At 37.2% G+C, this 13,333-nt stretch overlaps 1 protein-coding gene and 1 pseudogene across 4 annotated transcripts in view; both read right to left on the bottom strand.

Annotated features, from left to right (window-relative positions):
- LOC124615874 (cytosolic purine 5'-nucleotidase) overlaps positions 1 to 13,333 on the bottom strand; it is a 470,708-nt gene that overhangs the window by 100,407 nt on the left and 356,968 nt on the right. For all 4 annotated transcript variants that reach the window (XM_047144059.1, XM_047144044.1, XM_047144051.1 and 1 more), the window contains exons 3-4: positions 7,134 to 7,251; positions 6,512 to 6,607 (exon numbers count right to left, since the gene is read on the bottom strand). In XM_047144059.1, the coding sequence (XP_047000015.1) occupies positions 6,512 to 6,607; positions 7,134 to 7,251 (214 nt within the window). The remainder of the gene's footprint in view (positions 1 to 6,511; positions 6,608 to 7,133; positions 7,252 to 13,333) is intronic.
- On the bottom strand, positions 11,174 to 11,292 carry LOC124555802 (annotated as a pseudogene).

The following is a 13,333-nucleotide window of genomic DNA, read 5'->3' as shown; positions in this document are numbered from 1 at the left end:
AGGGGTTCCAAAATGTTCTTTTTCCAGTTTAAATTCTCATACGTATGGGCACCTAAGAATTTTGAGGTTTCCATCCCATCTATTATTTTCTCATTATCTGTTAAACTTATGATTCGTGTAGTACCTCTAGATGTGCTAAACTGAATATGTTATGTCTTTTTAAAATTGAAGGTGAATCCACTCACAGAAAACCAGTCAATACTAGCGTCATCTGCAAAAAGAACTAATTCTGCTTCATATACATTAGACGGAAGATCATCTACATATGTGAGGAACAATAGTGAAAGTAAGATTGAGTCTTGAGAAACACTATACATGATTTTTCTCTAGTCAGAATTACATCCCCGGGCTATATTGGTTTAATTACTAAGTGCAACTTTCTGCATTCTTTTGGTTAGATATGACATTATCCATTTGTTGGATATACCATCAAGCACATAAAACTTCAGTTCATCTAGGAGAATATCATGATTCACATAGTCAAATGCTTTAGGTAGGTCGCAGAAAGTACAATGGCATTAATTATTTAATGCTGGTAAAATTTGGTGAGTGAGTAAGTGGCATTCTCGATACAGGCAACTCTTCTGAAACATAAACTGTAATCTGCTGAGGATATTATTGTTGCTAAAGTGATATACTGTTCTAAAATACATCACCTAAATAATGTACACTGTTCTAAAACACATCATCAGTAAAACAGGTTGGTAGTTATTGACATCTCTCTTACAATCTTACTTAAAGAGGATTTTAAAAATTGTATATTTCAGTCTCTTTGGAAAAATGCCTTGAGTTAGTGTTGCAGTACATAATTCAGATACGACTGGGTTTATTACATGGGAATGAATCATCAGTACTCTGTTGGAAACATCATCAAAGTCAGATGGGCTTTTATTTTTGAGAGAACGTATAATTTTCTTAATTTCAGAATGCTGAAATTTTTCTTTTGAACTGTTTGTCCCTATGCTTTCTACTGTATTTTAGAAATGATTATTAAATATAAATGCTACCTGTGACTCATCATTTATAGTTCTTTCGTTCAGTTCAGTAGTGATATTATCCAGTTCGGTGGCTGGTTATCCTGTCTCTCATTTCACTACATTCCACACAGTCTTAAATCTACTAAGTCATTATATTGATCTTACTTTACCTTGTCATTTGTTTAATGCGAAACTGTTATTCTATTATAATTGTACTTTGTCTACTCTTATTTTAATACAAAACTGTTTGGATTGCTAGTCTCACATATATTTCTTTGACATAGAGGGCACTGTTCCTCTACGACATATACTGCGGCTGGTTGTATAGGTCTCTAAACAGCAGCCTCAGTCTGAATGTAATAACCAGTGCATTTACTGGCCTGTTGATGCTATTTGACTCACTTCAAATGGTATGTCATTTATTATGGAGTCTCCAGGTCTGTATAACTGTGATATAAACTTTGTTTGTTACCATTCAGTGTCTGATTCCTTAGTGTTTCTTATATATTATAGCACTCATGATAGCTATACTATGACTGAAATGTAGATCTGCAATAAAGTACAGACTGAATCACATATGATTGCTGATTTCCTTTCCATTTAAATTTAATACTGGCAGTAACTATTTAAATATAATGCATACTATTCTGTCTACAAAATATGAAATCTAGTATAAGTCTGAATGAAAAATGTGAAATTGCCTGACTCAGAAGTAAAGCTGAAAATCTGACATTCCATATAAAATTAAGGAAACTGTATGAAAAAAAAAGTGTGGAGCTTTAACAGTCACATACAAAAAAGAAAAAAGAAATTTGTGAACACAGACATGAGAAGCGAGCTGACACAGGTTGAAAAAAAAAAAAAGGGCAGAACACCCATATGATGTCGTCAGATGTCACTTATACAGCACTGGTGGGTATGTAGATGATTAAGAGTTGCAATTCCCGGTGACAAGTAGAATGGCCACCACAGTGCATTAGTGTTGTTCACGTCTGATGTTACCAGGCCTGGTGAGGTATATAAGGGGCATGAACGGAGGCAGATGTTGCGAGATCACTGTGAAGCGCACAGAGATGCTGCATACTCAGTGAGACAGCATTACCAGTACCTGACAAGAGTTTGAAAGGGCTGTCATTGTGGGTCTCTATTTGGTCAGTTGATCAGACTGTGCAACATCTACATTTGTGGAGCATTCAGATGTGACAGTAGTCTGATGAAGGACTGTATGGGAACATGATCAGGCATATTTGTCGTCAAAGTTCAGGTTGAATAAGTCTGATCACACAAGGGAGCATCAACATACTGTGTACCAAGCATATCATAACCCCTTCAAATCAACAAGTAATGGAACCCCTGCAATATTCTGTGCCATTGGTCAAAGATTAGCAGCAGCCAGATTAGGGAATTACTGTCCCATATGTAGCCCATCATTAACACCACACCACAAATGGCTGCATTTGGAATTATGCCACAACTGGGAATCATGAACTGCTGATTAATGGTGTCACATTATGTTCAGGGATGAATTGCAGTTCTGCACCATCCCAATGACCATTGTCAGCAAATATGTCAGTGAACTGGGAAGACGTCTCATTTTCCCAATGTTTTTGAGACACACCAATGGTGTTACTCCTGGTGTCAAGTAGTGGGAAGGCATTGGCTATGATTCTAGGTCAAGGCTGGTAGTGACTGAGGGAACTTTGGAAGCACAAAAGCCTCCTGCGTCCTCGTGTGTAACCTCTCATGAGACAATATGACAGTGAAAGTTTTCAACAACACAATGCTTGTTCACACAAGGGAGGTGTGTCTATGAACTGTTTATGTGATGTTGAGGTACTCCCATGGCCAGTGAGACCCCTAGATTTGAGGCTGATAGAAAATGTGTGGGACTAGCTTAGCCAGCAACTCTGTCCCAGTGCCAGTATCTAGTTTATGAAAAACCAATTACAGCGTTGTGAGCCACTTTGTCTCAGAAGAGGATCCAATGGCTTTATGACACTCATCACAACCGAATCAGAGCAAACATCCAGGCCAGAGGTGGTGCAATGTCATACAACGATAAGTGGGCTCATATTGCGAAATTCTTTGAAAATTTGACTTAATTTGGTATCACTGAAATAATATCACATACTCTCTGGACCTACAAAGTTTCATTTCATTTCCTCCTCCCCTTCTTGGTGCTTCACTTTTTTTACCGCGCATTGTACAGAATGTAGATGAAAAGTACACGAGTATTATAATGAACGACTGAACAAAGGCAGTAACGTAAATGTATAAGTGCAGTAACACTAATGACAATACAGCGAAACCCATATTTTTTGTTTTCTTGTGGTCCTGGCATAAAAAACACAAAATTGAGGAAAATGTTAAAACCCCACAAAATATGAGCAAAAACACATGTAACTAGCACATATGATTAAAAATCGCAATTTTCTCCAATGCTTTGTATGAAATCTGTCTAAGTGAAGGAAATTAAATGTACAATACAACGTTTATATATTTATTTGTCATAATGAATTTCATTAGTTCTTAAAAAATCACAGATGTGTAGCAGAAAGTAAAAATTCATCAAAAACTTGAAAATGGTATTTGGGTACAAGGTAATAGAGCTGTTTTCCAACATGCTGTGACCACAAATTATATATTCATAACATGTGTTTTTGAGAGATCATCCTTTGTGCCCACCCAGAAAAAAGTAAAAACTGATGAACATGTTGAATTAAACCAAAAACATCGCAGCAGTTATGTGGTTAAACCACCAGCACAAATGCAGACATCTGCTTAACAACATACTTTGTCAGCATTGCTTTATTGTTTAATGCTTTTCTTGCAGGTCACACTTCATATATACTCACCACTGTTAGTGCTATTTTAGGCTTGATGACAGAAACACAGATGTGAAAAAATTGAGTTTACTTCCCCAATTGATGTTACAAGCTTGTTAGAAGTCAGCTAAGTGAATTTCTGTACACTGTGCAAAGTGTAAATTTGAAAGAAAGCTCAGGTGCTACAGTTTTGCATCATGCTCTGTCATTGGTGCCAATCTTCACAATCTACAGTGTGTTGTGTGTGCGGTGCAAATACACGAGTAGATGATGTACGAGGGGTGTTTGAAAAGTCCATGCAAAGTCTGAGAGATGGCACCACCGGCACTTATCAAGGTCATGTTTAGTTAGTAGCATCTTTGGAAAGAACGCACACCAAGTTTCAGCCATATTGGTCAATTTCTTTCTGTTTGACATTCATGTGAATCAAGGAAATCAAGCGATTGTCAAAAAATGGATGAATAAGAATTTCATGTGTGATTAAACATTACTTTATGAAAGGCAAAAAGCCTCAGGAGACTAAAGAGAAGCTTGATAAACATTACAGTGACTCTGCACCTTCGATTAGAACAGTTTATAAGTGGTTTCAAAATTCTTGGAGTGGCTATATGGGCACAAGTAATGCTGAACTTTCTGGACGCCCTGGGGAGGTTACGACTCCAGAAATAATTGATAAAATCCATGTTACGGTGATGGATGACAGAAGAGTTAAGGTGCGTGAGATTGCTAGTGCTGTGGGCTTCTCAAATAAATATTTTGCATAAACATTTGGACATGAGAAAGCTATCCGCAAATGGGTTCCGCAATTGCTCACACTTGACCAAAAATGGAATCGCGTGAAGTGTCACAAGGATGGTTTGCAGCTGTTCAGGAAGAATCTGCAGGACTTTTAAGCGTCGTTTCGTCACTGTGTATGAAACGTGGATACATTACTATACTCCTGAGACCAAACAACAATCTAAACAATGGGTTACCAAGGGAGAATCTGCACCGAAAAAGACGAAGACCATTCCTTTGGCCGGAAAGGTTATGGTGACTGTCTTTTGGGATTTGCAAGGGATAATCCTCATCGACTATCTGGAAAAGGGTAAAACTATTACAGGTGAATATTATTCATCGTTGTTGGACAGTTTGAAAACCGAGCTGCAAAAAAAACGCCAGCGATTGGACCGCAAAAATGTCCTTTTCGTCACGACAATGCACCAGCACACTCCTCAGCACTTGTGGTCACAAAATTAATGGAAATATGATTTCAGTTCGTTTCTCATTCCCCCTGTTCTCCAGACTTGGCTCCCTCAAACTACTATCTGTTCCCCAATTTGAAGAAATGGCTGGTGGGACAAAGATTTTATTCAAATGAGGAGGTGATTGCGGCAACTAATAGCTATTTTGCAGACTTGGACAATTCCTATTATTTGGAAGGGATCAACAAATTAGAACAGCGTTGGACGAAGTGTATAAGACTAAAATGAGACTATGTCGAAAAATGTTTACGCAATACACGTAAGTATTTTTTATTTTTGCATGGACTTTTCAAATGCCCCTCATAGTTGTTGCAACTGTATCATGTCAGTTTTGAACACAAAACTCTTTAAAATGTGCTACTGCAAAACCCTTGTTCTATTTCCATGTGACATTCCTGTCACAGCACATCATTGTGCTACTGCAAAACCCTTGTTCTTTTTCAATGTGGCATTTCTGTCACAGCACATCATATGTACGTAAAGTATATTTTCAGCATTTCACAAAATGCTTTCACCCCTACCTGCACTCCCGTCGCTGAAGGGCCACTACCCCTCTCCACAAATCCATTAGGCAAACTCATTTTCATGAATTGGTGTGGTGTGGTGGCTGCGTTGGCTATTGGGTGGCTTAACAAGTTGCTAGCCAACAAGAGTTCACTAGCCAGAAATGGGCGACGTTTCCTTGATTATGACCAAGTATATTCTTTGAGACTCAGTGTTTGAATTTAAAGGTTGACAATTGATATTGTTGCTCAATACGGTAAATTGGAAATGCATGCAAAAAGATGAGACAGAGACATAAGTTGCACAAGAAAAGGTAATGGTTGGGCCAGTTCATCATGTATGGGCTTGGACCGGAACACTTCACGTCGACTGTCTTGTTTTTCCATTACTGCTGCAACCTAACAATAGTTGTATCATAATTGGGCGGTGAAGCTGACTGTTGCAAGTTGTGCTGGCAACACCGATTGTGAATTCCGTCACATTTCCTCTCACGTCTCCTCTCTCCACCATGGCCTAAAATATTCCCTTAATTCCCCCATCACCCATGGTGTGAACTGCCACTTATAACTCGTTCTGTCACATCAAATGTCAATAGGAAGAAATACGGGGTGAAGTCAAGTGAGACATTGAGTAAGACCTTAGAACTGAGGTAAACCTCATTAGGAAGAAATGTAAAATCAGGGAATTTTTAGCATTCATCTTATGGGTTTTACATAGGAGCTATGAATTTATGGTGTAGAATCATGAAAAACTTAAAAGGAGAGAATGTAAAACTGAAGTTCCACTGTAGTACTCTTAATGAAATTCTTAATATGATTAAAGCAACGTTATTCCTTTTTATGTAATTAACAATGTATTTTCTTTTTAGCAAAAGATTTACAAAATATGGAAATTTAGAAATTTTTATTCCTTTTGGAAGCCATGCATGACATTAATTTCAATATTTCGCATAAATACTTACTGTTTCAGGAAATTAAATCCATGAACACAAACCAATATGTTCCCATATGCATCAACTTTTAGAAGATTCCCATAAAGTGTATCAAACCAAAGTCCTCTGAAAGAAAGAAGCCAATAAATTTAACACAGTATGAAATGGTGCAGAGTTTTCTACACAACACTTTTGTGTTAGATGATTTCAGTTATATACCTTAATATGTGTGTTACTATTTCACTTTCACCTGACTTGTTTGCCTCACTTAATAGATCTAACTGTTGGTTCCTTGTTATGACTTATCTGCACATGTGACAATATAATGTAAATAATGTATACAGGCATTACTCTGTAATTTTTATCTGATGACTGTGTGTGAACATATTGTAAGAATGATGATTATCTATGAACATATAATTTATATGAGTGTAAATCTTAAAAATGTCTATATTTATGCCTGTATGCAACTGAATCAAAATGTATATATTTATTTATGCATGTAACTTAAATGTGACCTGCCTATATCTATGTGCACAAACACACCAAGATTTCTGGAATCAATAAAAATCAAATAACATTCTACTGTTCCTTTGAGTTTTCATTTGCAGACAGAATACACACAGAAACATGTACACACTCATCTTTTTACCTTATGGGGAAAGATGGATCATAGACAAACTCTCGTATTTCTTGAGGATATCCAAGAGAGACAAGTCGTTCTTTTACTAAATTAAATCCTAATCTCTCATACTGTGGAGATTTGTACTCTGAAAAAAAAAAAGATGTGAATAATTATCTTAACAAGAATATTCTCACAATTTGGGTAATAAACACACACACACACACACACACACACACACAGTACTTTGATATAGATTGACTTAATTATTGTAGAATGTGTTTGACATTGTCTGGTGTAATATAGGTCTAGCAACACCAAAATTATCAAAAGCCAAATTCACTTTACAACACTAAAAAATTACAAGAAAACAGAATGGCTGATTAGCGCTAACCTTCATGAAGCAATATTCTATGTACTACCAATAGAAACATATGAAAGGAGATCCATTCTAGCTTTCAGAACTGTTAGTTCCTACCTCAAGGAGGAATAAGGGATAGATAGGTTGGGTTAGTTTTGGAAGGAGGTCCAGGTCACCCAGACATCTGGTTGAGAGGGGCCCATCTTACGAGAAGATAAGTACTAGCCAGCCATTTTCCCTCCTTGTAATTTTATAACACTAAAACTATTACAATTATAATATTATCTGCTTTTATATAATAATTTCATTTCCAGAAGGTTTTTGATACCATACCATACAAGTGGCTTGAAATCAAATTAGGTGCTTATGGAATATCATATTAGTTATGTGACTGGATTCATGATTTCCTGTCAGTCACAGTTCATAGTAATTCATGGAAAGTTATCAAATAAAACAGAAGTGATTTCTGAGATTCCCCAAGATAGTGGTATAGGCCCTCTGTTGTTCCTTATCTTCATAAATCTAGTTAGGAGGCAATCTGAGCAGCCGTCTTAGATTGTTTGCAGATCATGCTGTTATTTATCATCTAGTAAAGTCATCAGAAGATAAAAAACAATTGCAAAACAATTAAGATAAGATATCTGTAATGGTGCAAAAATTGGCACTTGACCCTAAACAATGGAAAGTATGAAAATCAATCAAATCTAAGGGATGTAAATTCCACTAAATACCTAGGAACAACAATTACAAACAACTGAAATTGGAAAGAACACATAGAATATGTTGTAGGGAAGGTGAACCACAGACTACATTTTATTGGCGGGACACTTAGAAGATGCAACAGATCTACTAAAGAAACTGCTTACACTACACTTGTCCATCCTATTTTGAAGTACTGCTGTACGGCGTGGGATCCTTACCAGATAGGATTAGTGGAGTACACTGAGAAAGTTCAAAGAAGGGGCAGCACATTTAGTACTATTGAGAAACAGGAGAGAGTTTGTCACAGACATAATACAAGATTTGGGGTGGAAATCATTAAAACAAAGCTGTTTTCCATTGCAGCAGGATCTTCTTATGAAATTTCAATCACCAACCTTTTCCTCCAAATGTGAAAATATTTTGACGACACTGACCTACAAAGGGAGAAAAAATCATCATATTAAAATAGAGAAAATCAGAGCTGAAACGGGAAAATACAAGTGTCCTTTCCTTTTGTGCACTGTTTGAGAGTGGAATATTAGAGAATTAGTGTGAAGGTGGTTGAATGAGCCCTCTCCCAGACACTTAAGTGTGATTTGCAGAGTTGCCATGTAGATGTATATGTAGATGTTATGAATATGCAGCAACAATTAAAAATCTAATTCAGACCACGACTCTACCCTGGATTTCTTGCTTATAATATTCATTCACCATAACTATTAGGCTGTCTGGACATACCACTGGACCTGGGTTAAACCTTCATTTTTACTGATGGTTCCACTGTCACTGTATCTTCACAAATTTTATTTTCTTCCATACATTCTGTACATTTCAGTGCATTTGGTTACTTTCAGTTTTATTGTTGTTAGGCCAACTGACAACATCAAACACAATATATAATAAATACATCAATCCACACAAAAGTGCAGACATAATACAAGATTTGGGGTGGAAATCATTAAAACAAAGCTGTTTTCCATTGCAGCAGATCAGCTGTTCGTAGTACTGTTAATGAATTCCAGCAAATCAAATCATGCAATGGGTGGGCAACTAACCAGTCCATTGGTACTACAAGGCAGTTAAAATTACTTTCAAATAACGTGCCAAGTCACTGAGATACAATGAGTTTCACTCTTAGTGGTAATGGAAATAACATTCTAAGTTGGTCTTCTCACAGAAAGAATGGGGAAGTCCAAGGTTTGCTACCACAGTTCACATTACAGCTGTTAGGTCACTTAGGTTGTGACTGCAAATGTGATTGGCTGAGCTTTTTACTCTGAGCTGTTTCCGGATAACAATCATGTTAAGTTTGAAGTGTGAGAGTAGTGTGGTCCTCTTTGGATGTTTAATATGTGTGGATCATCACAAGATGAAGGTTAGAAGCCATCCGTTACTCAATCAGCTCAAAAGAGAGAATGTTATTGCAGAATGAGTACTGTTCGTGGGTACCTTAGGGCAAAGTCTCATGACTAGGTAGTGACTGCAAGTGCTCAGTGTTTGAGTGATTTAAACAAATCAAACCCCACAAAAGAGAAATTTAATTTGTTAGGTAACTGGAATAATAAATCTTACTATTGAACCAGCTTAATTTCTGTGAGGAAGATTGATTGTGGAAGGTATGACAATTCTAATACCAGAGATTGCTCTTTCTGATACATTGTAAGAAACAAACAAGATGATACAATGAGTGAAACTTCTGTTTGTCAAAAGGCCTGCATTGCTTTGCATAGAATAACAAAGTGCAGACTGCATACTATACACTGAAGTATACAGGATAAGGGAACACCTCCCAAAGGCAAATTGGCCTTGGAATCTATCTAAAGAAGAGGCGGCAGCCATTATAAACACAGGTGCATTTAAGGGCAAGACAGACAAAATTTACCTTCAAGAAGAACTATCAATAAAAAAATGGCACATAGTATATAAAGAAAAATACCTTGAACTCCCTGTTGCATTTGAAACATTCTGGAAAATTGAAATAAAAGTTTTCTGAGTACCGCAACCCAGAAGAATGCCTCCGTAACCACAGCCAAAATGTTGGTTCTCCAGTATAGCATTTACATTATAATGTGGGTCAATACTTAAAAAGCTTTTATGTCAACTGATTCTGGCCACAGAAGCCTAGGCAATTACACCGGAAATATTGAACAACAAATTCATCTTATCATTTGGGTACTTACGGACTGATAGCTGCTCAACATTTGACAAATTTCAAGCAGAATTAAAAGGTTTGAATGCAAAGCTTTTATAAAATATCTGTGAAAAATAATAGTTAGAAATTACAAATTAAAGAACTTTGTATGGGAGACAAGGTTCACAAGTAAAGGCTATTAAATTTTATTCACGAAAGTAAAAAAGATGGCAGAAAATGAAGCCACACGCCATCAGGTGGCTTGCGGAGTATGGATGTAGATGTATATGTAGACTATAATAAAAACCTATCCCTGCCAAATGCCAGCACTAACGATATTTGTTGAACTAGTGTCAATTATCATTCTACAGTTTCAACCCTCATCAAATGCTCAACAGTGATGAAATTATTATGCTTACACCGAAGATGTGGGAAACAGAGGAGTGAATCAAGTTATTAGTTTTTTGCACAATTATGTGAGTCAAATCCTTGATCAAAAAGTAAGGGTATCTGTAATATTTTTTTGATTTGTGCTCAGGACAGAATAAACCTATGCAGTGTTCTTATATCTTCACTAAGCTGTTAATATCATTACGAGATTAGATAATGCCAAAATATTACTTGCGATATGGGTACACTCTTAGGTACTAACTAGCTCAGTCCGAACAGGCCTTGGAAGGCCCAATGAAACCGACCGGCTGCTGTATCATCCTCAGCCCACACGTGTCACTGAATGCAGATATGGGGGGGAGGGGGGGGGGGCACGTGGTCAGCACACCGCTCTACCAGCTGTATGTCAGTTTAAGGGATCAGAGCTGCTTTTTCTCAATCAAGCAGCTCCTCAGTTTGCCTCACAAGGGCTGAGTGCACCCCACTTGCCAACAGCACTCAGCAGACCGGATGGTCACCCATCCAAGTGCTAGCCCAGTCTGACAGTGCTTAACTTCGGTGATCTGATGGGGAACCGGTGTTACCACTGCGGCAAGGCTGTTGACAGACTCTTAGATGGAATGTGATAAAAAACTTCAGAGTTGTAGAGTTACCAAAAAAGAGCCTGAATGCCAGTAGATTTGGAATGTTCCGAGTGGTCTGCAAGGACGTGTCGAGCCTGAGTATCAAGCAAAGGAAACTATTGAGTGATTTTCAATATGAAACTTTTTGTAAGGTAAATCAAGAGTGTTTTGCAAGTAAGTAAGGGTATAATTTCAAAGCTCCTGTCAATATTTTATGAAAAATATGCAGACTTTAAAGAACTTAAACAGTTTTATGGTCAAAATGCAATAAATTTGTGCTCCTATCTATCACAAAATGAACCAAAATCCAAGACAAGCAAAAAGAAAGGTCTGAAGCTAAATACCACAAAGAAGGGACAAAAAGCCTGCCAAAAAGTGATGGACTTAGCACCTTCTTTTCATGGTGAAGAAGTACTTTCTTTGCATGTTTTGTCTTTTTCATCATATAATTTCAGTTGCTGTTTTTTTTCCTTCTGCAATTACTCTACAATCATTAAATTTGGCTTCATAATTATATTGGTTACATTTGATTACAGTAAATATTGTTGGTACTTAATAGAGTCATGTGAACTCTGCTTTGCAAAGTGTATGAGCCAGCACTGATAGCATGAAAGACACCATTGGTCACAAAGTAATGAATCCAGGGGGATCACACTTCATAAACAGGACAGTTAGGTTGGATGTGAACAACTTGCTCTAGTGCACACAATATGCTCTGTGGTTGGTGACCAGACTTCCTGCACTCTGCATCAGACAGCTTGGGATTCATAGTTTACTTCTCTGGCAGAGGGCTATGGATATCAACTTCCCCTGCAATTACATTGCAGCCTCTCCCTCTTTGAGACATCGTCACTTTTCTAGTGAGCTGGCCTACAAATTGGCTTGCCACTAAGCTCACTACTGTCATACCTAAAGATGATGAGTAGCTGTCTCACTGAAATATTGCACAGTTTATAAGAAAACATTCTATGTTACAATCAAGAACCATACAAGGACTTATTACACTGGGATAGGCTCTAATTTTTCAAGTCCATCAAAATGCACCAGCGTAAGGAAAGTTTCATTTAACACCCATTAAAGCAACTGACTGATTTTCTGTAGCATTACCATAGATAACAGAAAAGAAATAGACAGCTGTGAAATGCTCTTCAAAACTTTAAAATACCAACTTTTAACAGTTTTTATAAACTACTAATTGTGGTTTAGAAATAAAAGTAAGGAAGATGGCTAAAGTGGTCTCAGTAAGTGGGGTATGTAAGCATAACAGAGCAGAATTTTAAATAAGCACTGGTTGTATGTCAGTAAATTTTATTACTTGTTGTTGTCTTCCGTCTGAAGACTTGTTTGATGCAGGTCTCCACACTAGTATGTCTTATGCAAGGCTCTTCATTTCTACACAACTACTGTAACCTACATCCATTTGAAGCTGCTTACTGTGGATGAGCCTTGGTCTTCCCATACAATTTTTATCCCCCCCCCCCCCCCCCCAAAAAAAATGATAACTTGTTGCCTTAGGATGTGTCCTATCAATAAGTCCCTTCTTTTAATCAAGATGTGCCATAAATTTCTTTTCTCACCACCTCTGTTCAGTATCTCCACATTAGTTACGTCATCTAACAAATCTTCAGCATCTAAGACCACATTTCAAAAACTACTTCTCTCTTGTAGCCTGGTCTGCTTATACTCCACGTCCCACTTCCATACAAGGACACACTGTAGACAAATACCTTCAGAACAGCCTTCTGAACTTTTAAATTTAAATTCAGTGTTAACAAATACCTCTTTTTGAGAAGTGCTTTTTTGACGAAGTGAAGGTAAAAAACTTCTAGGTTGTTAGGTAACAACAAATTCCTCTCCAATTTCTTCTATACAAGCTTTTCTCACTATTGGCAATCTGCATTTTATATTTTCTCTACTTCAGCCATTGTTACTTATCTTTCAGCCCAGATAGCAAAACTCATCTCCTACTTTTAAAGGCTCATTCCCTAATCTGATTCCATAAGCATAACCTGAGTTTCTCAAA

Source organism: Schistocerca americana, chromosome 1, assembly GCF_021461395.2.
Source record: "Schistocerca americana isolate TAMUIC-IGC-003095 chromosome 1, iqSchAmer2.1, whole genome shotgun sequence".
Classification (NCBI taxonomy): Eukaryota; Metazoa; Arthropoda; class Insecta; order Orthoptera; family Acrididae; genus Schistocerca; species Schistocerca americana.
The sequence above is the reverse complement of the archived record's forward strand: the minus strand, read 5'-3'. Positions and strand labels throughout refer to the sequence as shown.